Source organism: Notechis scutatus, chromosome 4 (assembly GCF_049901735.1).
Source record: "Notechis scutatus isolate UNSWTSFEM ecotype Mainland chromosome 4, rNotScu1.2, whole genome shotgun sequence".
Lineage (NCBI taxonomy): Eukaryota > Metazoa > Chordata > Lepidosauria > Squamata > Elapidae > Notechis > Notechis scutatus.
The window spans coordinates 116,802,832-116,826,487 of NC_142012.1; the positions used below are offsets into that span (position 1 = coordinate 116,802,832).

Below are 23,656 nucleotides of genomic sequence, written 5' to 3' on the forward strand. Positions count from 1 at the left end.
TATATCTCAAGACATTTTTATTAGTCTATGACTAGAATAAAACAGTACTTATTTAAAATAAATTAATTGGACTTATTGTCTTCTGATAATGAAGACATGGTAAAGTTTTTCTTTGTTTCTTTTATCACTATAGTAAATTCCAAATAAGTTCAAATTCATAATAAATTATTCATCACAATTCTGATTACCTGCCTTTTAGTAACAATTTTACAAAAATCACTATATATTACTTCAGCATCAGATGCAATATCTCTATGAATAGCAATTTGTATCAAATACAAGGAGTGTTTTCTACTTATTTTAGTTGTGGGATTTTCCAGGCATCTAGCTAGATAGTAAAGCAGTCGATATGCATTTGATTTGAACCAATAGGACTATTGTTATGGGTTTTTTTTGGGGGGGGGGGGCAAAATTGGTTATGTTAACTGGGGTAAACAAAGGTGTGATGACCCAGAGTATCTCAGAAATATAACAAAACCCAAAATGTAACTAAAAGTCCTTTAATGCCTTCAACTTGGCTTCATTGTTTAAGGAGGAGTAAACTATTTTCAAAATAACATTTCAAAAGAAAGAAACACAGTTCAAATTCAAAGAGCTGACAACGAAGCAAAAACCAAAACCAAACTGCATTGAATAAAGTTCCACGACAGACCAGGATAGATAATTGCCAACTTCAGGAAGATAACAGGGACAGTCCGTTGGAAGAACGCCAACCAAGATAAACCTTCTTTAGGAATAAAACTAATTTGTCTCCAGCGTCTGTTAGCACGCAGGTCCAACCTTTTGTGCAGATCTCACACCTGCAACCCATGAAGAGGATCATGGCCCTCTCCTCCCGAGTAGACCACGTTTTAGCCTGATCCTCTCCTCCCTGCGTGCCCTAGGATGGATAGGGGATGGGCCTGGGTCCTCCTCTGATGCTCAGCCAGCCTCTGCCCTTCCCCAGCCTCCTCCAGCACCTCTGGAGGCACTTCTACTCCCTGTTGGCTGTTCCTCCTCTTCCTCAGAGTCAGTCTCCACCAGGGGCATGACAAAAGGTCTTTGTGCAACTTGCACGATTGAATAAAGAGATCCTAGGCATACCTTCAACTCTCTTGTATTTCACTACTATAACAATGTAAAAATGTATTATTATTAAAAATTTATATTTGACATGTAAATCCTTGCAAAAGAAATGATAGCATCTGAATATTTAAGAGCAGCTGCAACCATTTCATTTACTAAGGGTTTTAAATGTAAGTGTTTTGTGGTCCCTGGAGCACTGAAATTACATTGTCCCAAAGGCCATAGATATTACATAGAAAAATAAAGCATATAATATTTCAACATTTTTTCCATTTTTTTCCCATCCTTCAGCAGTAAGAAAAAGATAATAATGTTTCTTATTTTGGAAGAAAGTACTGCAAAAATAGTATAATAGCTTGACCAAAAATACAAATGTTAATAGTGATGATGGTACTAGTTTCTGAATTGGCTGATCATACTTTTTTTCCCTACTTGTTCTGGCATTCTGACCTAATACTGCCCACACTATTAAATTATTCTGGCACTCATTCTGGCAGGTCAAATGAGAGAAACTAAATTTTCTTTTGTCAGCAAGCATGTGGATAGCTCTAGAAAGATAATTATTTTCTGTGCTAGTTAACATTAATTTGCACATTTGTATTTTGTAATCCTGTATATTTTGTATTGTATATAGATGTGCATTTGTATATGTTTATTCAATTTATAATGAACTAAAGATGAATAATATATATGTAAAGAAAACACTACAAAATATTCAGCTTACTACCTGAACAATTTTAATGGAATCATAAAAACAAGATTTAGCCAATCTTCATTGATTTGTATGCATGTTTAATTCCATGATGACTAAATATTGGTTTTAAGAATATTTAATCATATCCAATATATATATTTAGGAGTAAAATATTCCAAGACGTTTGATAGTTACCAAAGAACAATCTTCTAAGACTTTTGTGCATTTACCAAATCTAAACTGAAAAGATTACTTCAGCAGCTAGCTACCTTACTATTCCAAATGTTATGGTTCTCCATTGACCTCCATTGTTTGAAAATGGATCCCAGAAGCTCTATAAAACTCTTCTGAGCACTGACTAGTTACAAATTATAATAACCTGAAATTCAAAAATATATATAATATTTCCAAAATACCACAACAATCATGTCTCAATACTTCCATGTATCTCTTAAGCAAGGCCACTTTACTCTAAAACCAGATTACAATATTGTAATTACAATGTTGAGGAGAATATTTTGATATATAAAGCAAGATTATAGGGAAATCCTGGAATCTAACCAGAGACACAGCTTAGATGAAAAAGATTTAATTAATGGATAATGGTTTAACTTCAGCTAATTTTGAAGTTTACCCAGTGTAAATAATTGATTCATTACGTTTAGCATTGTAACTCTGTATAAGTATTACATACTTTTAAATTGCAGGTTATTTGTTTTATTTTTATGCTGCAGAATCAAAAAGATCTTGTATTCTATAAGAAACAAGAAAAAGATTTATTATGATAACAACATCGAGATTAAAAGGTAAAAGCAAAATAGTAAAACATTAGATGCCAAAGGTGCATCGAAAGAGCCCCTTTGCTCATTCTTAAAAATGAGAAGAGATAAGGCACCTGCACCTCAAGTGATAAACTATTCCATGGCAGAGGAACAGCCTGCTTCCTCACTTCTATCCCTGTGACTCCCAGCAAGCCATGAATGGGATTTGACTACTTAAGTCATACAGATTCTGGTCAGTGCAGACAATCTTGATGGTAAGTTAGACCCAGACCATATGGGACTTTATAGGTAATTACCAGTACTTTGAACTGGATCCAGAAATTAATAAGCAGCCAGTGCAATGCCCATAGCACCGATATATCTCTACTAAAACTGTTCTTACTATTGATGTTGAAGTTTCCATATTGACTTCAAAGGCAGCCCCAGTGAGTGCCCTGAAGAAATCAAGTCTAGATGTAATAATGGCATGAATTACTGTTGCAGAGCTTTTGTGTAATCACAATTTCCACAGCAGAATCTAAAGTTGATTTGCTGTGGAAAGTCTTATTTTAATTTATGTACATTGCAAAATGGTAAACAAGGGGGTCAAATTAAGAAATTAAAGATCTATACTAGTAGCAATCAAGTAGAATTATACTGTTTATAGTTAAATATTGATTATTAAAATATAATCTTGAGCATATGTTCCTAATGCGTGATTATGGTTATTAATCTATGAAACACTCAAAGTTTTAAGCAACGAAAGCAAATTCTTCATAAGCAAATCAAAAATAACTTAATTATGCAGCACCATGAAGTGTACCAGGCAGTTATGTCATACCTATAACAAAAATACATTCAAAAATTGAAATTATTAATAAAAAGGTCCAAGTGGTCACTGAAGTATTTGGAACTAATTGGAAGTTATTTTCATTTATGTTGAAAATGTGAGCAATAAGAAGGGAACTTTTTACTTTGTTTGCTGGATGTGTAAAAAATTCAGAAACTTCTGGATTCAAATATATACAATAATTCAGACATTTTTTAAAATTAACATATAATTTAAACCAGAGGCTTTTGGAGGGGAGTAAAACAGATTGATAAACAGTTGGAAAAAGCTCATGAAGATTTATTTTTATACATGATAATTGAAGCAAGATTATTATATTCACAAAGGTGGAAAGTTTCAACATTACCCACAATGAAAGAATATATCTATGAAAATGTTGGAACTTGCTGAGATGGCCGAATTAACTTTTTATCAAATAAAATTTTGGTTGTATGCAATGTAGTTCGATGTAATAAAGTATTTACACCATTGGCTCTAGTAATCTTTTAAACTGGTCTGCCTTCATTAAGGGGACAATTATTTTTTTCACATTATGTATCACACAAAGAAATACCATTCATGAAATAAACAGGCACTAAATTTTGGTGATATTTGTTCATTCACACTCCCTCTAGATATCAATAGGATCCACTGCACACACACACGCACGCACGCACGCACGCATGCTCTCTCTCTCTCTCTCTCTCCCTCTTTGCTCTAGTCTTTGCTGTGAGCATTACATAAAAGTCAACAATGTGTCAGTGTACATCAATTTAATCGTAATGTTGACTTAATACTCTCCATCTCTCCAAGTAAGTTTTGCCTTATAATTGCCTTAATTATAATTGCCTTAATTATACCACTATCAATATACACTAAACAGCAGAGTCAGTTTCACATGGACAAGACATAAAAAGGAAGTTGTATCTTAAGTATAAAATTAAAGATAACTGAAGTCATAACATGGAAAGTAAACAATAAAGTAAAATGTGTTAGAAGATTAAGTTCTTGGAAGACACTAGTTCTTACTGAGTGAATGTAACTAAAAAGCAATTTATGTTGCTGTTTTTGGTGCCAAAAATAGAACATTCTGATCCCTTTTTGCCTTTAAATGACCAATTTTCTGCACTGATTAAATCAAAATATAAAAACTCACAGACATCTTCTTTTTATTAGTATATAAAAATCAAAGTCTACAAATGCAATGTAATTTTTGAATCCAACTTTTCATGACGATTGTTTATAAAGGGTACCTAATACCAGAAACAACAACAACAATAATCTGAAAATATGATGCATCTATAGTTAAGCTAGAAAGGATAACAATGTTGGACTGATACCATGAAGGCAGAGGTGGGGGGTGGGGAGGCGAGACTACTAGCACACAACAAGCAAACAAATAAACTATTGCACACATACATTACCCTTATTTCTTTGTATACATTTATGCATTGTAATAAACATGTATTATTCTTAATTACAGGAAGGAACTGATACTTTTATTTTTAAAAACTGTGTTGAATCAGAAATACTTTGAAAGTTAGCTCCTTAGCCAATGAATATTTAGTACCTTTTAAAAAATAATTTGAAGTAAAGGTTAAACATTTTACAAATAATTTCTAATAAAACAAACACATATAAGCTGGAAGAGGAAACTTAATAAGTCATCAAGTAATGCCTTAAACACTTCATGGATGGCATTACTGGATGGTGTATACATTAAACCTTAATAAAATATACTGTCCTTCATAAACTTAGGCACTGTGTTTGCTTGACATATTCACATTTCATTTTTCATTGAATGCTTTGTCTTACAGTATGAAGGTCAGCTCTTCTTGTCCTCTACTTTAATAATGAATGAAAATTCAAGATATAACTAATATCTATATAGATTCCAACAATATAAACTCAGGATACAAGTATGTCAACTGCGCTTTTTTTAAGAAAAAGACAACATAAATTCAGAGAGTAGAATTCAAATTCAAATTCAGAAAATTCAAAATGATTGTCTTGTTGCCAAAAAAGGAAAAAAAAGATGTTCAATTAAAATTTTGTATCAAAGATATTAATGAACATTTTAACTGAAGGATTTCAGCTGTTCTGCCATGGAAGGCATGTAGTTGCCTTCCACAAATATGGTAACATCTCAGTGTTTTTATTGGAGTTATTTAAATGGATGGTCAGATGTTAACACCAGTCAATGGTACTTTCCCACCAATTGGTGCACTATGTGCATTCAACACTCTAGAATTCACTTGTTTCAGTATGGGTGACAATAAATTTGTTTGCAATTGTATTACTTCCTTATGAATTTTATAACTTGTGTCAGAACATGAATCCACTTATAATCTGGAATATTAACTCCAATTTTTCTCCTCTCCAAATTATATCAAGATGAAAAAAGTAAGTTCTTGTGTTATAGAGCTTTGAGTTATACTCCTTTTGGTAACAGAGATCTCACCTTATAGGTAGTAAATGAAATGTATTTAGGGTTTGCCAATGAAATAGAACAGTGTGTATATTCTGAGGATGTGTTCAGAAATGCCTGAAGTATTTGGCGCAGCATAATTATAAAACAGCCTTTTGTTCTCAAAAGCTGATGATGGATAGCTATAACTTTTTTTTGTTGTGGAATAAGACTAGCCTTGTGTCATTAACTGCCATTTTTTAAATAAAAGATTCACAGTAGTTTGACTTTTGATCTGTGAGCTAACTAGAATGACCACCTGCACGAGATATGAGCTGTTATTAGGCTTGCTTTGTACCATCTTATGAACACAGCAGGCATTTAAAACAAGGAACAACTTTATATGTGAATGCTCTAATATGTGGAAGAAATGTTCTATCAGAAAGATAGGTTCCTTACCAGTGAAGTGGAAGAAGTATACACACTGTTTACAAATTGTATCATTAATATATATGCAAGGCCCTAGCATGTGACTGTGTGCAAAAATTTGCAGCACTGGATTATAAACTATTACTCAAGTATTCATTTTAAGAAAAGGAACTGCAGGATTCACTTGTTTAAGGCTGTAGTTAAATAATTTAACTTAAATGCATTTATGCTATTTTATCAGAAAACTCTATTTGAAAAAACTACTGGTAATATAACCCTTTCTCAAATTAGAATAAATGCATATGTACATTTGATTCTGTGTCCTACTTAATATCTATAAGGCTTAGCTCCATAATGCTTCCCTCTATTCAGGAACATTTGAGGGGAAGTGAGGCCAAACATAACTATATTTATTGTTTCTATTTGCCAAATCATCCCAAGAGCACAGTATGTTGGACTGAACAAAAATCTTCACAATGTATTCTTCCTTCTCATCATACGGTATTTTGAATATGTGGTGGTAAATTCCAGAACACTGATAGTTTATTCTCATGTCCTGCTGCTAAATGGTGCTGAAAAATTCTCATACAAAATTCTAGTCTAGGGGAGGGGTCTTTAACCTCCAGACTGTGGCCTGGTACCAGACAGTGGCCTGTTCGGAACAGGCTGTGCAAGCAGTGGGAGAGCAGTCAAGCATGCACAGCTCCACTTGCGCAAGTGAAAGGTGTGTGCATGAGTGTGTGAAGCTCCATTTGTATCTCTCTCTCCCTTAGATTTTCTCCAAGTGGCCTCAACAGCTCTCAGAGAGAGTGCTAATGACTAGGTAACTGCAAAGAAATACAATTCTTCCATTCCCCCATCATCCAATTAGAACCTCTGCTCCTATCTCCCAACCATCCAATCTCAACTGTCAGTACCTATCCTTTCACCCCCAGCTTCATAACTGATGAAGCTTCTTGGATGAGAAGTGAAACATTTTCTTCTTCCTCCTCAAGGAAAAAAACAACAGCCCAGTTGCCTTTTGAGAAAAAAAAAAACATCTTTGAGACTATCTTTCAGATCACTGGAAAGATATCTAAGCACCATCCAAAAAAACGTTCTAGCTATGTAAGGTATCTAGCACAAACCTTCTTAAAACAGTTTCCTGCCCTCTCAGAGGTCTAGTGTTCTGACCATTTGTACCCTGACCAAAATCCAATTCTTCTATGACACACGAGTGTCAAACTCACCGCATCACGTTGTCATCACATGACACTTCATGATGTTTTTCGCATTCATGGAGCTAGGGTAGGTGTGGCTGTGTGTGATGGGCCACAAGTTTGACACCCCTGTTCTATGACAAAAAATGATGACAATCTCCATTGTCCCAAATCACAAGCCATCTTCTCTGAGTACACATATGACTGTTCTTATGAGTTGGACTAAGATCATCTGGAACAAGCTCATGGTTACCATGGAAATTGTGAACCCTCAGCTTCACTAGTTCATACTTCTAGGATATGAAAGTTGAAATACAATACCTTAGCATTAAAAGCCTGGGAACTTCATATCAAGCCCGTTATTGCTAGGCCAAGTTAAGGACCCAAGAACTACATATCCGTACTTATGCAAAAAAATCTGGTAGAACCTTTTCTGGCAAATAAATTTTATTAAGAGGCATACATTCATTTTCTTGATGTAGAAAAGTACTACTAAACTCTCTGATTTTTGCCACCATAGATTAATAGGACTTTTCTTCTACAGAATTCAGTTAGACATCTTTAATGCTAGTCTGAGGAAAACAGAACTGTGGAAACTGTAAAAGGAATTTCTCACCATGTATAATGGATTCATTAAGGTGGAATCTTTTTGAATGTTTTGAAATGCTGCTTTCCAGTTTTCTTATCACTTGAGCTAAGTTGTTATTTATGAGGTAAGCTGCCAAAAGACTTGCCTTCTTTCTCCAGATTTTTTAATGTCTGCTGTCTCTTCCATTTTTTTCTTAACTTGCTCACATATTTTCATATTTCACCCTCAGTTCTACTATGAAATTCAGACCTGTGAATAATTACCATTGCTATCCACATTCCTTGTCCTTGTGACTGCCTGTATTTTGACTGACTTTCATCTTTCAATTAGCACCTGGAAGAGAGACTACTTAGACAAGCTAGCTCTTCCTATTTACTTTTTCAAGCTGTGAGACAATAAACTTCCAGCTCTAACCCCAATTAGATAATTATTTCCTTCTTTTGTCCTAGCAGGTGCCCATTGCCTGCTAGACCCTTAATCCTCATCAATATGTAATCTTTCCTTGCTAAATTCAGCAACTATGGAGATGGAGGAGAAAAGAGAGGTTGAAGGGTTATAAAACTTGTCCAATGAAAGCAACCCTTTTTTGGAGATTGTCTTCACTGGATGGACTTACTGTGGCAGTTGGAGGAGGGGCCTCCGGTACTAGAAGTAATTAATAGGGGAAATGAAAAAAAATATGAAACTGTTTCAGTCCTGAAACCTCTTTTAATGTATTTCTGCAAATTTTAAATTAGCTGATAATACAAGGTTTTCAGAAAACATGCTTCAAAAATTGGCAACATATATCATAGTTATTAGCTGAGGTAGGTACTTTAGCTACTTAGTCTAAATTCATCACGTAAATTTTTAGTAAATTATAGACAAACTCTGCTTTGAAATAATTCCTTATTCATGTTGCAATTTTTTGTAACACCTCTTTGCTTGCTTGAGATATATGTTTTTCTAAAGTACACAGCTGTCTACTTTAGAAATTAGCTTTTACTTGGATAGTACTATGTATTTTGATATGATGAGGCTTCTGACTACAATCTGTTTGAAGGCTGCAACTTCTTAACGATACTAGGTATGTCTCCATGAAAGGGCAAGGGCAAGGATTTCATTATATTATAGCCAGTGTGATGTATTGCATTCTTTGTACATGTTGTCTGAAGGAAATAGCACAAGGACATATCCACTGGGACCTTGCTGTAGGAGGAAATTTGAATATTTCCAACAATTTGAATATTTCCAGCAGTACATATGGTCAAAGTTGATGGTAACAGATAAATAATTCCAGATGATATATAAAAGAAAAATAATGAAACCAAGTATATGTTTGATAATAATGATGAAACCAAGTATATGTTATATATATACATTGCATACATTGCAATGTCCTACCTGTCAATGAATACTTCAGCTTCAACCATAACAACACAAGAGCACACAATAGATACAAACTCAAAGTTAACCGCACCAAACTTGATTGCAGGAAATACGACTTCAGCAATAGAGTGATCAATGTCTGGAATACTCTACCCGACTCTGTAGTTTCTTCCCCAAACCCCAAAAACTTTAACCTTAGACTGTCTACTATTGACCTCACCCCTTTCCTAAGAGGTCTGTAGGGGGCGTGCATAAGCGCACCAACGTGCCTACCGTCCCTGTCCTATTGTTTCTCTTATTCTTTTATTTTTCTTATATGTACCCATTTCATGTATTCACAACTATGTATACACTTATACTTATTATCTTGTAATCAATTGGCAAATCAAAAAATAAATAAATAAAATAAATATGTTCATACTGTATTTAAAAGAGCAACTGTAAACTATAGATGAAAATGTTTACTGTACTGAGACTATAATAGTATGTTCATAGAAAAATAAATCTTAGACGCAAGTCAAGTGTACTGTCCAAAAAAAACAACAAACTTTTCCACTTTGACATAAGCGTACTATAAAGTCGACATAATTTATTAAGGCTTTCCCCAATTTTTTTTAAAAATATCTTAATTATTTAACATACATCTGAATGGATACATTTGTGCAAATAAGCCCTTCTGTCTCTTTAGTCACCACTTAAAATTTGTTTAAGACATGGGCTGGGGAGAAGGATTGCAGAGCAAGGCCACAGGACCCCTTATGTAGTAACTACAGTATAAAATCAACTTTAAAAAAAACATTCACTTGGCCACTAGGTAAATATTATGCAATAAAATATAATACTATTTAATTAAAAACTTTGGTATAATTTAAAAAAGAGCTAATGTCTATTAGCTTCCTTAGAAGTAAACACAAAACCCGACATCGAAACACAAATGGTTTTGTATGTTGGCAGAATATCAGATCGGAGGACTAGTTGAATGTCCTTTTGCCCAAGAATTCAAGAAACTGGAAACTGCTACTAAAGAGACTGGAGACCATTTCATCTGACTTTAAATATTTTTAGCATTGAAAAGTTGTTTTTAAATGTTCTTAAAATGTAATTGCTGACTCAAACAAGTATTTTTTTTGGAAATAAATACACAGACATACTTATTACTGTCCCAATGTCAGCCATAAATCCTCTGCTGATATAAACATGGTCTCACTCCTGTGTGCTTGATCACGAAATATATAAAATAGTTTTCACCACATTGAAAGAAAAATGTGTGTTCTTTACATTAACAATCAATTTATTTTTAATATGAAACCTGATACACACACACACACACCTCTCTTTAATGTGGAAGATATTATTGTATAACTAAAACAAAAGCACAGGACTCAGTTCAAAATATGCATTTAAAAGAATTTCTCCATAAATACATTTGATAAATTCCCTTATCCTTAAGGATAATATATTATTTGAACTTGCTCAAAGTTTTACTTACGTTCTGGTTGGAATCACTAATAATGAAATGGCGCCAACAATGGCTACCTTGGTGAAATGCTCTCTAATGGTTTCTTTATTTCTTATTATTATCTGCAATTCACTATGGATTTCATACTCACGAGACCATCTGCTAAGAATTAGGCAATGTTTCCTTAAGGAGCAGCTTTCTGATTCCCCACTGCCACCTGTCTTTGCAAATGCGGAGGAGATTCTAACCAATTCCCTGGTGCTATGAATTACAACAAAGAAAGCAAAGAAGCAACCATGCTGGAAGAGGAGACGAGGTAAACGAGCGGGAATTTTAAACAGACTAAGGAATAGGGGGGAAAAAACCCTCTCCCTTCAATCTTTCTGACTAATTTACGCTCACTGGCTAACAAGATGATGAAATTCATCTCTTAAATAGATGGAATTCTGATTTTCATAATTCAGCTGTTCTTTGTTTTACTGAAACCTGGCTTAATCCACAAATTCATGGGGACAACACCATATACATCCCAGGATTTCAGACATTTAGATCAGACAGAATTGAAGAAACATCAGGTAAAACAAAGGTATATGATATATGTTTATATATCAACAACAGCTGGTCTCAGGATATAACTGTAATATATAAGTTTTGTGATGAAAACTTAGAGTCTTTACACATCAACTGCAAGCCATTTTACTCTCCACGTGAGTTCTCCTCATTTCTCCTAATAGCTGTGTATGTTCCTCCACAAGCCTGTGAAAACAAGGCATTACGAACTCTTGCTGATAAAATTATGGAGGCTGAAGCCAAACACCCAGGTTCCCTTCCCATCATTTTAGGAGATTTCAATCAAGCAAATTTAAGGAAAGAGCTCCCAAAATAATTCCTGTATGTAAATTGTCCCACCAGAGGCAAAAATACTTTGGACCACTGCTACACAACAGTAAAAGATGCTTATAGGTCTTTACCATGAGCAGCTGTGGGACACTCTGACCACTGCATGATTCACCTTGTACCTGCCTACAGACAAAGACTTAAAACCATTAAACCAACAATTAAATCAGTGAAGACTTGGTGGGATGAAGCAAAGCTGAAACTCCAGGCCTGCCTTGATTGCACTGATTGGAATGTTTTTGAAGATGCCTCTGCAGACCTAGATGAGCTCACAGAAACTGTAACATCATGTTAGCTTCTGCGAAGACTTATGTGTACCAACAAGGAACCTGCAAATATATAGTAACAATAAACCTTGGTTCACAGCTAAAGTTAAGCAGCTACGTCATTCCAAAGAGGAAGCCTACAGAAAAGGTGACAGAATGCTATATAACCAGGCCAGAAACATATTAACAAGAGAGATCAGAGCAGCAAAAAGAAGCTACTCTGAAAAGTTAAAGAATCAATTCTCAACAAATGAACCAGCAAACATGTGGAAAACTCTTAAAAACATCACTGGCTTCAGCAAACCTCCTTCCCAGGCAGAAGGAAATCAACAACTAGCAGATGACCTGAATGTGTTTTACTGCAGGTTTGAAAAGAAACTTACAGCCACCTATCTCCACAACCCACATCTCAAACACACCAACAACAGCCAAGCCTCCTACAACTGGACCTAATCCATTGGGCTCACAACCTCTGGTGATCACAGAAAAAGAAGTACAAGATCTATTGCACAGACAGAAGCCAGGAAAAGCACCAGGGCCAGACAAGATAACTCCTTCTTGCTTAAAAGTCTGTGCTGACCAATTGGCCCCCATCTTCACCCAAATCTTCAAAAGATCACTAGAGATGTGCTATGTTTGTTAGGAATATGAGTCACCTAACAGCTATTTGGGTTAGAAATATATAAACCAGGATAAACATTTTAAAACTGTATCTTTAAGAAAATGCAAAACTGTAATTAGGTGTGGTTTCTCAAATGGCCATAAGATGGAGCCAGAAACCTGGGTTGTTTAGTCTGAGTCTCAGAAGAGAGTGTGAGTGTATCTCTGTTTCCTTCTGTTGGAAAGTATTGCCGTTGCTCCATTTCTTCTAATTGACTGATATTACTGGATTTAATGTAAGCCTGTTACTGAACTTTGATATTTGGATTATCCCTGGATTGAAAAACTGACTGATCTACCTGTGAATGATTTTGGATTGCTTGTTTGGACTTTGCTTAACGTTTCTGGAAGTAAAAACCTACATTTACTGTACAGTGTATCTGTGTGCTGTATATGTATTATTCAAACACTACTCTCAAATACGTCTCCCTGTATGCGCTCATTCTCCTAACGGGGAATTACCTCAACAATGTTCCTTCCTACTTCAAATGTTCTACCATCATCCCAGTGCCAAAGAAGCCCTCCATCAAGGAACTGAATTACTACAGACCAGTTGCTCTACCCATTGGGCTCACAACTTCTGGTGATCACAGAAAAAGAAGTGCAAGATCTATTACACAGACGGAAGCCAGGAAAAGCACCAGGGCCAGACAAGATAACTCCTTCTTGCTTAAAAGTCTGTGCTGACCAATTGGCCCCCATCTTCCCCTGAATCTTCAATAGATCACTAGAAATGTGCAATGTGCTATGTTCCTTCCTGCTTCAAACGTTCTACCATCATCCCAGTGCCAAAGAAGCCCTCCATCAAGGAACTGAATGAGTACAGACCAGTTGCTCTAACATCTGGAGTTATGAAAATCTTTGAAAGGTTTCTGCTGTCCCACCTGAAAACCATCACGGATCCGCTGTTAGATCCCATGCAGTTTGCATACCGAGCAAATAGATCAACAGATGATGCTGTTGACATGGTTCTGCATTACATCCTAAAACACCTTGAATCTCCAAATACCTACGCAAGGGTCCTCTTTGTAGACTTCAGTTCAGCATTCAATACCATCATTCCAGACACTCTTCTAAGTAAATTAAACCAACTAGCGATACCTGAACACACTTGTAAGTGGATCATAAGCTTCCTAACAGACAGGAAGCAGCAGGTGAAGCTAGGCGGAATCACATTCGATACCTGTACAATCAGCATAGGGCCCCCCCAAGGCTGTGTGCTGTCTCCACTTCTCTTCTCCCTATATACCAATGATTGCATCTCAAATGATCCATCTGTTAAAATACTGAAGTTTGCTGATGACACAAGGGTGATTGGTCTCATTTGAGACAACGATGAATCTGCATACAGACAGGAGGTTATACAACTTGCCTCCCGGTGTAAGCGGAACAATCTGGAACTGAACACACTCAAAACCGTAGAAATGGTGGTAGACTTTAGAAGAAACCCTCCCATACTACCACCTCTTACAATACTACACAACACAGTATCAACAGTAGAGACCTTCAAATTTCTAGGTTCTACAATATCACATGACCTCAAATGGACACCTAACATCAAAAACATCATCAAAAAAGCACAACAAAGAATGTTCTTTCTGCGCCAATTCAGAAAGCGCAAACTGCCCAAGGAGCTGCTGATACAGTTCTACAGAGGAATTATTGATTCTATCATCTGCACCTCTATAACTGTCTGGTTTGGTTCTGCAACCCAACAGGACAGACGCAGACTTCAGAGGATAATTAGGACTGCAGAAAAAACAATTACTACCCACCTGCCTTCAATTGAGGACCTGTATACTGCACGAGTCAAAAAGAAGGCTGTGAAAATATTTACAGACCCCTCACATCCCGGACATAAACTGTTTCAACTCCTTTCCTCAAAACAACGCTATAGAGCACTGCACACCAGAACAACTAAACATAAGAACAGCTTTTTCCTGAAAGCCATCACTCTGCTAAACAAATAATTCCCTCAACACTGTTCAACTATTTACAAAGTGTACACTACTATTACTGTTAATCTTCTCATCACTCCTTATCACCCATCCCCTCCCACTTGTGATTGTAGGACTGTAACTTTGTTGCTTGTATCCGTACGATTTATATTGACAGTTTCCTAGTATGATTTGATTGTTGATTGTACCCTATGACTATTATTAAGTGTTGTACTTTATGATTCTTGACTCTTGACAAATGTACTTTTTCTTTATGTATACTGAGAGTATTTACACCAAGACAAATTCCTTGTGTGTCCAATCACATTTGGCCAATAAAGTATTCGATTCTATTCTATTCTAAAAAATCTTCTCCCTAAAGATCTTACTTACACTTATGTCCAGAAAATGTTTTCACTATCATTTTTTAAATAAAACAATGTGTTAATATACAGTAATGTTCTTATCCTCCAAATAATAGTACAAATGTTCAAGGAGATTTAACTTTGATAATATATCTTATTTTTGGCCTCTTTTCCTATATAGTTACAGAAAGACAGAATATACAGAATATACAGAAAGAAAGACTTCTGCTGCTTCTGCTGCTTTCCTTGCACAAAGCCAAAAGTCTCTCTCTCTCCCTGAGACGGAGCTGGAGACGGTATCCTGCTATCCCAAATAAAGAAGCATCGATCGGTAGGAAAACACGGTGGGGGATTACTACGCCGCCTTCGATCCGATCTAAATATAGTATGTAAAATCATACATTGCAATGTCCTACCTGTCAATGAATACTTCAGCTTCAACCATAACAACACAAGAGCACACAATCGATACAAACTCAAGGTTAACCGCACCAAACTTGATTGCAGGAAATACGACTTCAGCCACAGAGTGGTCAAGGTCTGGAATCCTCTCCCTGACTCTGTGGTTTCTTCCCCAAACCCCAAAACCTTTAACCTTAGACTGTCCACTATTGACCTCACCCCTTTCCTAAGAGGTCTGTAGGGGGCGTGCATAAGCGCACCAATCGTGCTTACCGTCCCTGTCCTATTGATTCTTTTTTTTATTTTTCTTATATGTATCCATAACTATGTTTTTACTTATACCTATTATCTTGTAAGCAATTGACAAATCAAATCAAATCAAAAAATCAAATCAATAGTTCCCCTTTTCCAGTTCTACCATAAACTACTAAAAATTAGCACCCTAGAAATTCTAGAGGAAAACAATGATGCTGAAAGCCTAGACAGGAAAGGGAGTCTTTATAATTGTTAACGAACTGGACTGTTGGTATGAAATAAGGTTTATTTTTGTATACATTAATAGCTCTCATTCTTTATTGTTTAGAAGATAATTGAAAATATTAAGTTGTTTTGTTTTTTATGACTGCTAAATGGAGACAAATGTAACAAAATATAAAATATTATGTTACCCTTTTATAACTGGATATGAAGATCAGGGTGAAGAAATATGTTTCTAGATATGTGACCACACAGAATTCTATTGATAGCCGAAAGCATTTGTAAAGTTGGTGAGCCTTATATTTTGTACTAGTTATATTTTGAAAGATTGTAATTTTGGTAACTGTGGTGAAACTATTTATCTTGCAAATTCCTAGAGTCAGTTGCTATAATGGTTAAAGGATCAGGCTCAAACTAGTCCTGCTTAGCCTCAAATTCAGCCAGGTGACCTTGGGCTTGATACTTTCTCTCAGTCATAGGAAATGGCAAACTACTTCCAAAAATTTGCTAAGAAAACTATGGGAACTTGTACAGAGAGTTACCAGCAGTATGCAGACACACATACACACATTAAGGGATATTATCATTGTGAAATTGATGGGCTAGAGTGCACTAGAAAATGTAACACAATTTCTCATGGTTTAAACATTCTAACATTTCTTACCACTCTTTTTTGCTATTCAAGAAAGAATTACCTGTATCACATTTAACTACTGTTTGTTCAGTTACTATTTAGAAATAATTCTATCCCTCATTTCTTTCTTCATCATTCCTCTTCTGTTTCCAACAACAGCTCTATTCATATACCCTTTCCCCAGAACTATATGTGTGTCACTAATGAATGATTCAAGAAAATATTCCAAGAATATGGAATAATACATTCCTTGGTCTTTTAAATGCCATAGTAATATTTTTAAATGATCAGATGATGAATCTATTCAGTAATTAGATAAGAAACCCACCACAGAGTATTATGGAATAAAACCAAGATGGCAAATATATAGTAGCAAATGAATTAATGGAGTCAACATGCACCAAAGTTTTTTCACTTCAGTTTAACAAACTGTGTTTCAACAAAATAAAATGAAACTCTCCAGTTTTCTGAGACAGTATATCTACAAGGCATCTAGTAAGATTATATCAGGAAAAGGTAAACTGCAATTTATGATAATTACTATTTTCCAGGAATATTAGGATAAATATTATTCAGAGCCTTCCTTCCTTCCTTCCTTCCTTCCTTCCTTCCTTCCTTCCTTCCTTCCTTCCTTCCTTCCTTCCTTCCTTCCTTCCTTCCTTTCTTTCTTTCTTTCATCCTTTTCTCCTTCCCTCCCCTTCCCTCCCCATGATCCCACAATTCAATATTCTCCTTAAGTGTATAAAGCAATTTAAATTGTTTTTCATGAGTATACTTTTTCAGATAATTTTCCTAGCATACTATAAGATTACCACCTCATAGTATCGCCCACGTCAGCACAATGACAAAAACTTGCAAATTGCTATCACTTTTACCAATGCACTCACTTATAAAATTAAAAGTAGAACCTTCCTTTCTATTCTGACAAGTAAAATCGTCTACATAGGAGTTATTTTTGTAACGAAAGAAGTTAAATGGCTTTCTCAAATATATATAAGAAACAACAGAGCTTTTAAAACATTTGACCACATAATGCATTTGTCTGAGAATAGGAATCCATGAATATTTCACAATTTTCATTTATCTTATGGAAAGCTAATAAACTAGGAGTCCTAGACAGACTTCCAAGCACACAGTGTCAGAGGTTATGGTTGGTTTTTCTTTTTCCCTCACTAGATGACTTGCAAATGTATTCAAACACTGTATAAAAAAACCTATTTTATTTTGCTGAAAATAACGGAACTCCTGAACTCCAGTCACCTGAAAGAAAAGCTGAGGTTCATCAAGCATAAACATGGGAAAATACATTGATTTAGAAACCCATAAATCCTTATTTGAATCTGCCAACCTGAAAGCGAAGTAAAGCCCGAAAAAACTATTTTTCTTAAATGCTATGTCTGATTAAGCCATATTCTTAAATGACAGCTGAACTTTAACATTAATATGATATTATTTAAACAACTGTATGACTTTTTTTACACTAAGAATGATGAATGATTTTTGGACAGCTCAACTGACATAAAGCATAAGCCCTTTTAATGAGATTTGACAAAATGGAGACATATGCAGAATATTCGTTACAGCTCATATCCCAGCCCTTTCCTGGGGAGGCTATAAGCTTGCCCAAGGATTTTTTTATTATTATTATTATATTGATTGTCTACAGGCGCTGAACCATCTCCTTCAATTGCCACTTTCTTTCTCCATGGATATTGAATTTAGCTTGTGCCATTTACATATTACTCTTAATCAGAGAATTTGGTATGTTGCAGTTCAGAGACTAAATTGTGTGAGAAGTTTGTGAAATGGATGCAAACACAGTTATGTTAACCTTTGTAATCTGATTGTACAAAGAGGAAAAACAATCCTATTTCTCTTTAGAAAGTTAAGGATAGGTAGATGCCTTAAATAACATAATATTATAATAATATAACATATATAAAATAATGAATATAATGTATAATGTATAATATAATAACTAATAATTTCCCTTGTCTGGTATGATTGTATTGTTTACAATCTATAGAAGTGAACACAGCTCAGTGTCTTGAAATTGCTTTCTCTCTAATCTCTCCGCTCTACCAGGGGTAGTAGATAGAAGGAGGTATCAAGCAAAGAAGAGAGTGTATATTAAAATCACTTCCTCACTGCCCCACTTTGCAGTACAAGGAGACAACCTGTACAGAACTTGTTCTTATAAATGCATGATACAATTTTTGTTTAATATACACAATTTTTGTTTAATATATACAATTTACATCTTATTCTGAATTTTTCATATTTGGGGGAAGAAACTCAAAGCACACAGTTCAAAGAAAAATTAATTAGAGTTCAAATTGTTTTACACTTTGGTAATAAGAGTGTGATACAACAGAACTCTTTTCTTGCATGGCCCGCACTATAACTCAACACATGGTTCTGTCCCTGGTTTGAACTTAATAGCTTCCGGGTGGTTTCTAGAAGGTCATCTTCATGGCTCCCTATACTTCTCTACTATATGAAAAAAGAGAAATTCAGAGGCTGGGTTCTCCATTCTGCAAGATAAGTGCAAGAATCCTCTGCTGGGTTATTGTATACTTTTATTTATGCTTTATTTTAGTTGCCTATGTTATTAAGTCAGTTCCTTACCTGAAAATTCAATTGATTCAAAATTATATAATACTATTATAAAAATTATGAATTTTATCTATAAATATGAGAAAAAGGAAGAAAAAGAAAGAGAAAGGATCCCTACCTTGCTCTTACCTTCGTAACATTCCTGTAAGGATTCTTGAACTCTTTCCTAAGTTTGCATCAGTTTCTCTAAGCTGTGGAGGAATAATATTCTAAGATTGAACAATGTTCAGATATATTGAGCTCAATTTTGTTAACATTAGTTGATGCTTGCTGTGCAGAATCTTCACATATTTAATTTTATTTATTTACTAGAGTTCAGAGGTGACTTGACTCTGAGAAACTTAGATAAAAAGAACAATACAACAAAATAAATTAATAACTATCTAGAGTATCTATTTGAAATTTAAGAATTAAATATAAGATTTTCAACTCATAAACTTCATAATTAAATAAAAATCACTACAATCTTTGTTGTCTAATGGACAACATTGCCAATGTGTGTGCTAGAACACACACTTTCATCTTAAGCATCTGAATTCAGCAACTTCTTGAGTAAGAGTGTAGGAAACTCTATGGTTGACAAATAGGATATGAAGTTGAACTGCTCAGAGTCAGTTGGAGCCAGGCAGATAACAATTCAGAAATAATGTGAATAATATTTTAATGGTTAAACAATGTTGAACAATCTTTGAAGAATATTCAAAGATAAAACATTTTAGAAGCTTTGCCTATCTTTAAAAAAAAGCATTTATGAGACCCATTCATTAATATTATAAATATCGAATTCCACTCAGATTATTTTTCTTATATTTAAACTTACTCTGTCTCGAGCACGCTGGATCTTCTCTCTGTCATGATTGAGATTTTCTAATATGTCTTGACCAATTTGTTCTGCATGAAGGAAAAAAAGCAAGAAAAAAAGCCAATAAGTTAAATATAATTGAAAAACAGGCAATAGTTTTATAACATCTGCAATAAAATAGCACACATTTAAAAACATTTGATAAACTGAGACCAGAAAAATAAAAATAATTTTAAAATATCATAAAATGCAAAAAAACTAGTAGTTAACAAATATGTGAACTTGATTGCACCAACAATGGCAAAACTGAAGAATTGGTATAATAAATGTATCTTGATTATTTAAATGATAAAAGTTATCAGAGCGCCCTGGAAATGTATATAAAGTAGGTGTAATTAACTGGTAGCAAGTGTCCCTGTAGAATACTGATGAACATGGGCTGTCCTTTTTATGGCCCCTAAAACACAGGGCAATATTACGTTTCATATAATTTCCTATATTTCCATTCCAGGACAGCAGTTGAGAGATTAAATCAAGTTAAAGATAAGTTTTCCTAAATATGAGAATTGTAATGAACATAAATATGAGGCTGGTTTAGACACTAAAGTTTGGTTATTTGCAAATACTGTATATTGTGAGAGATTACTATTTGACCTTGTATATTTAAGATATTTTGCCTTAGTACTGATCTGGCTTGATCTAACTGTGAGGTTAAGATGGCATTACCAGAAAACCATAGAGGCTCAGTTTCTTTTGGATTGCTATTTCCTAGTAAGATTTGTAGTTGTCTGCCAATATTACATGGGTCAGCCCACTGTGACTGTAATATAGTTTCAACCAGTAAAACAAAAGATTCAAGTATACTGACTCCTTCTACATTTGGAACACAGTGGTAAACCTGGAAGATAGTTAGAAAATTTGTTTGAATTCTACCTAAGTTGTTGATATTGTTATATGGTCCTAATTGAATCCCATGTAGCAATTGTGCTCATGCTTTAGCTTCAAACAGCTTAATTGCAGCAGGGATAAACTGTGCTCCTCTGTAAAAAATAATAAATTTGTAGAGCTGATACACGTCTCTGTGCATTGAGGGATACATTGTCCAGGTGAGTATTTCTGCTTTCTGAGGCTTGAAAACTACTCCTAGATATTTAAAAATCTTAACCTGCTCAATGGACTGCCTACCTAAGTTCCAGATCCTTTGTTTTGTGCACAGTGAAAGTAAAACTGTTAGTCTTAGTTTAATTTATTATTAGTTCTTTCTCAATCCAATGATAACATAAGTAATCTCAGAATTTTTTAAAGATTAATGGATGGTAATGACAGGATTATTGCATCATCAGCATACAATAATAAATATTATTTCATATGTAATAAACATATGAGCTTGGGGCTTTATCTCCTCCTAGTGGAGAAGAGAGATAACATCCAACCCCAAGTCTGCCAGGGAATACTCCACTTGCCTATATAGGGTAAGAACATGGTGTTCTCATACACTGGCTAGTATATGTGGGGAAGAGATATTAATGTTATTGGAAAAAGCTGGTGCTGCTAACCCAGTAGCCTCAATCAAACATTGCCAGTATATCCACATAGCATTCCTTTTTTTAAATGTTTGAATTATTATTTTTTTCAATTTCACCAGGTCAGAAATTGGGGGGGAAATTCTCTTTGTGTAATTTAGAGTGACAATTTAGAGTATTCTAAGTTTCATGGCAGTCATGACTGAACCAAACATGATATGTTCTTGAATTATGCTTAATTGTAACAAGTTGGGGGGCAATTAATAATAACTGAAGCTGTCATCCATTATAGCTAAGTAAAGAGATGTAGTAGTTTCCCTCTAACAAAGTTGGTGATTATTGCTGCTTGCTTAGATGCCCACTTAGCATGAGTAGTGCAAAGGTCATCAGTCATTGTTTCAGTGTGGTAAGCAGGTAAAAACAATCTATCAAAGATAGTAGATACTTATAGTAACTTTGTAAGTTTAAACAATACTAATAATTCTCACTACGTGTAATCATGGGTTGACATAACTAAAGAGGTAAGTTATCCACAGAGACAGGTCATTCATACGGCTTTCAACTCTGTATAATTTTAGCTGCATACAGTATATCTAGAAGCAAAAGGTGGTTCAATATAAGCATTGTGAAAGAACTTTGAAAGAGGTGCTTTGAATGTGCTGGACTAAACAAGGAACACTTGTTTTTGAAGTGACAAATCATGGGGAAATTACGAAGCAAATGGTTGGGTATACACATACTGTAGATACAACTAGAAGTAGCAGCTGCAGAAACCTAGAAAAAGACACAGCTAGTTTAAAAGCTATGAAATCTGTTGTAACACAAAACATCTTTAAAATGCACAAAACTAAAGGGGGAAAAAAGCTATATGATTTTACAGTAAAATTCTGAGAACACATTTAATCCCACAGTCTCTTTAAAGAAAGACAATTTATCAATTGTAAAGTTTAATAACTAATAATGATACAGTCAACAATTAGAATTACCAATAATCAAGAATAGAGAGCTGTCAATTTGATAGTTTATTTTATTTTCATTGCTATGGATGAGTATGTCACTAAATAAAACCATGTAATTTGCAAAATTTTTGTAAAATAATTTCAAATCAACATTCCTATAAATTATATAGCTTTAATACAAAAGCTTGGATACAAAGATCCGTTTTATTATGGAATAAAACAATCATCAGTTTTGTGTACTCCTTTAAGAAAATATCCTTAAAATGTATTTTGGAATAATAGCATTATGATGAGGAAGTCACTAGGATGGTGGTAGATAGCAAGCAAAAAGGTTCATTTCCTTTTAGTGAAAGCTGTTTCCAAGATATAATTCAAAGTTGTAGAACAAGTAACATTTCATAATAATGGTTTGATATACCTTTAAAAGAATAAATTATCTCAAAGTATTTTTAAAAATTGTTTTGATGTTCTATGTCAGCGGTCTCCAACATCAGCAGCCCAGCTGAGGGAGGAGAAGGAAACAGAGCTGCACGAGCGGCAGGCAAGCACCCATACACAACAACATTGATTGTCCATCCATCCTCTATCTATCTATCTATCTATCTATCTATCTATCTATCTATCTATCTATCATCTATCTATCTATCTATCTATCTATCTATCTATCTATCATCTATCTATCTATCTATCTATCTATCTATCTATCTATCTATCTATCTATCTATCATTAGCTAATATCTGCAGCAATTATGAGGAAAGATTGAAGCAGACAGACAGTTGGTGTAGTGGTTAAGGCACCATGCTAGAACCCCAGGAAACTGTAAATTCTAGTCCCATCTTGCACAAAAAGCCAGCTGGGTGAGCTTGGCCAGATACTCTTGCTCAACCCCAGGAAGCAGGTAATGGCAAACTACTTCTTGCCAAGAAAATTGCAGGGATTAATGCAGCAGTTGCCAAGAGCTAAAAAGTAATTTGAGGCATGCATGTGTGTGCACACATACATACAGTAATTTTAAGATGAGATTGAAGATGGTTATTGATATTGACAGTCAGTGTGGCGCAGTGATTAAGATATTAGACTATGAGCTAGAAAATCCAGATTCTAGTCCAGGCTCAGTAATGGAAGCTCACTGGGTGACTTGCTCCTGTCACTTGTCGTCAACCCAACCAACTCTAGAAGGTTCTAGTTGTGGAGAGAAAATTATAGGTGGAAAGAGTGATTTCATTAAAATGGCAAAAGCAGCATTGTGTTATCATAACAGAAGCTCTGTTCCTTTTGTACATGTGTAACATATCATGAAACTTTGCTTCCTTTGAC

The 23,656-nt window shown here is 34.8% G+C and overlaps 1 protein-coding gene across 6 annotated transcripts in view; it reads right to left on the minus strand.

Annotated features, from left to right (window-relative positions):
• The window catches only part of VTI1A (vesicle transport through interaction with t-SNAREs 1A), a 202,429-nt gene that overhangs the window by 47,684 nt on the left and 131,089 nt on the right, over positions 1 to 23,656 (minus strand). For 2 of the 6 annotated variants that reach the window (XM_087964542.1, XM_087964541.1), the window contains 3 exons: positions 19,875 to 19,945; positions 19,184 to 19,245; positions 2,454 to 2,513 (listed from right to left, as the gene is read on the minus strand). In XM_087964542.1, the coding sequence (XP_087820668.1) occupies positions 2,483 to 2,513; positions 19,184 to 19,245; positions 19,875 to 19,945 (164 nt within the window). In that variant the 3' untranslated portion in view covers positions 2,454 to 2,482. Of the gene's footprint in view, positions 1 to 2,453; positions 2,514 to 19,172; positions 19,246 to 19,874; positions 19,946 to 23,656 lie in introns of all 6 variants that reach the window. The other 4 variants (XM_026670708.2, XM_087964540.1, XM_026670717.2 and 1 more) reach the window with 2 other exon arrangements.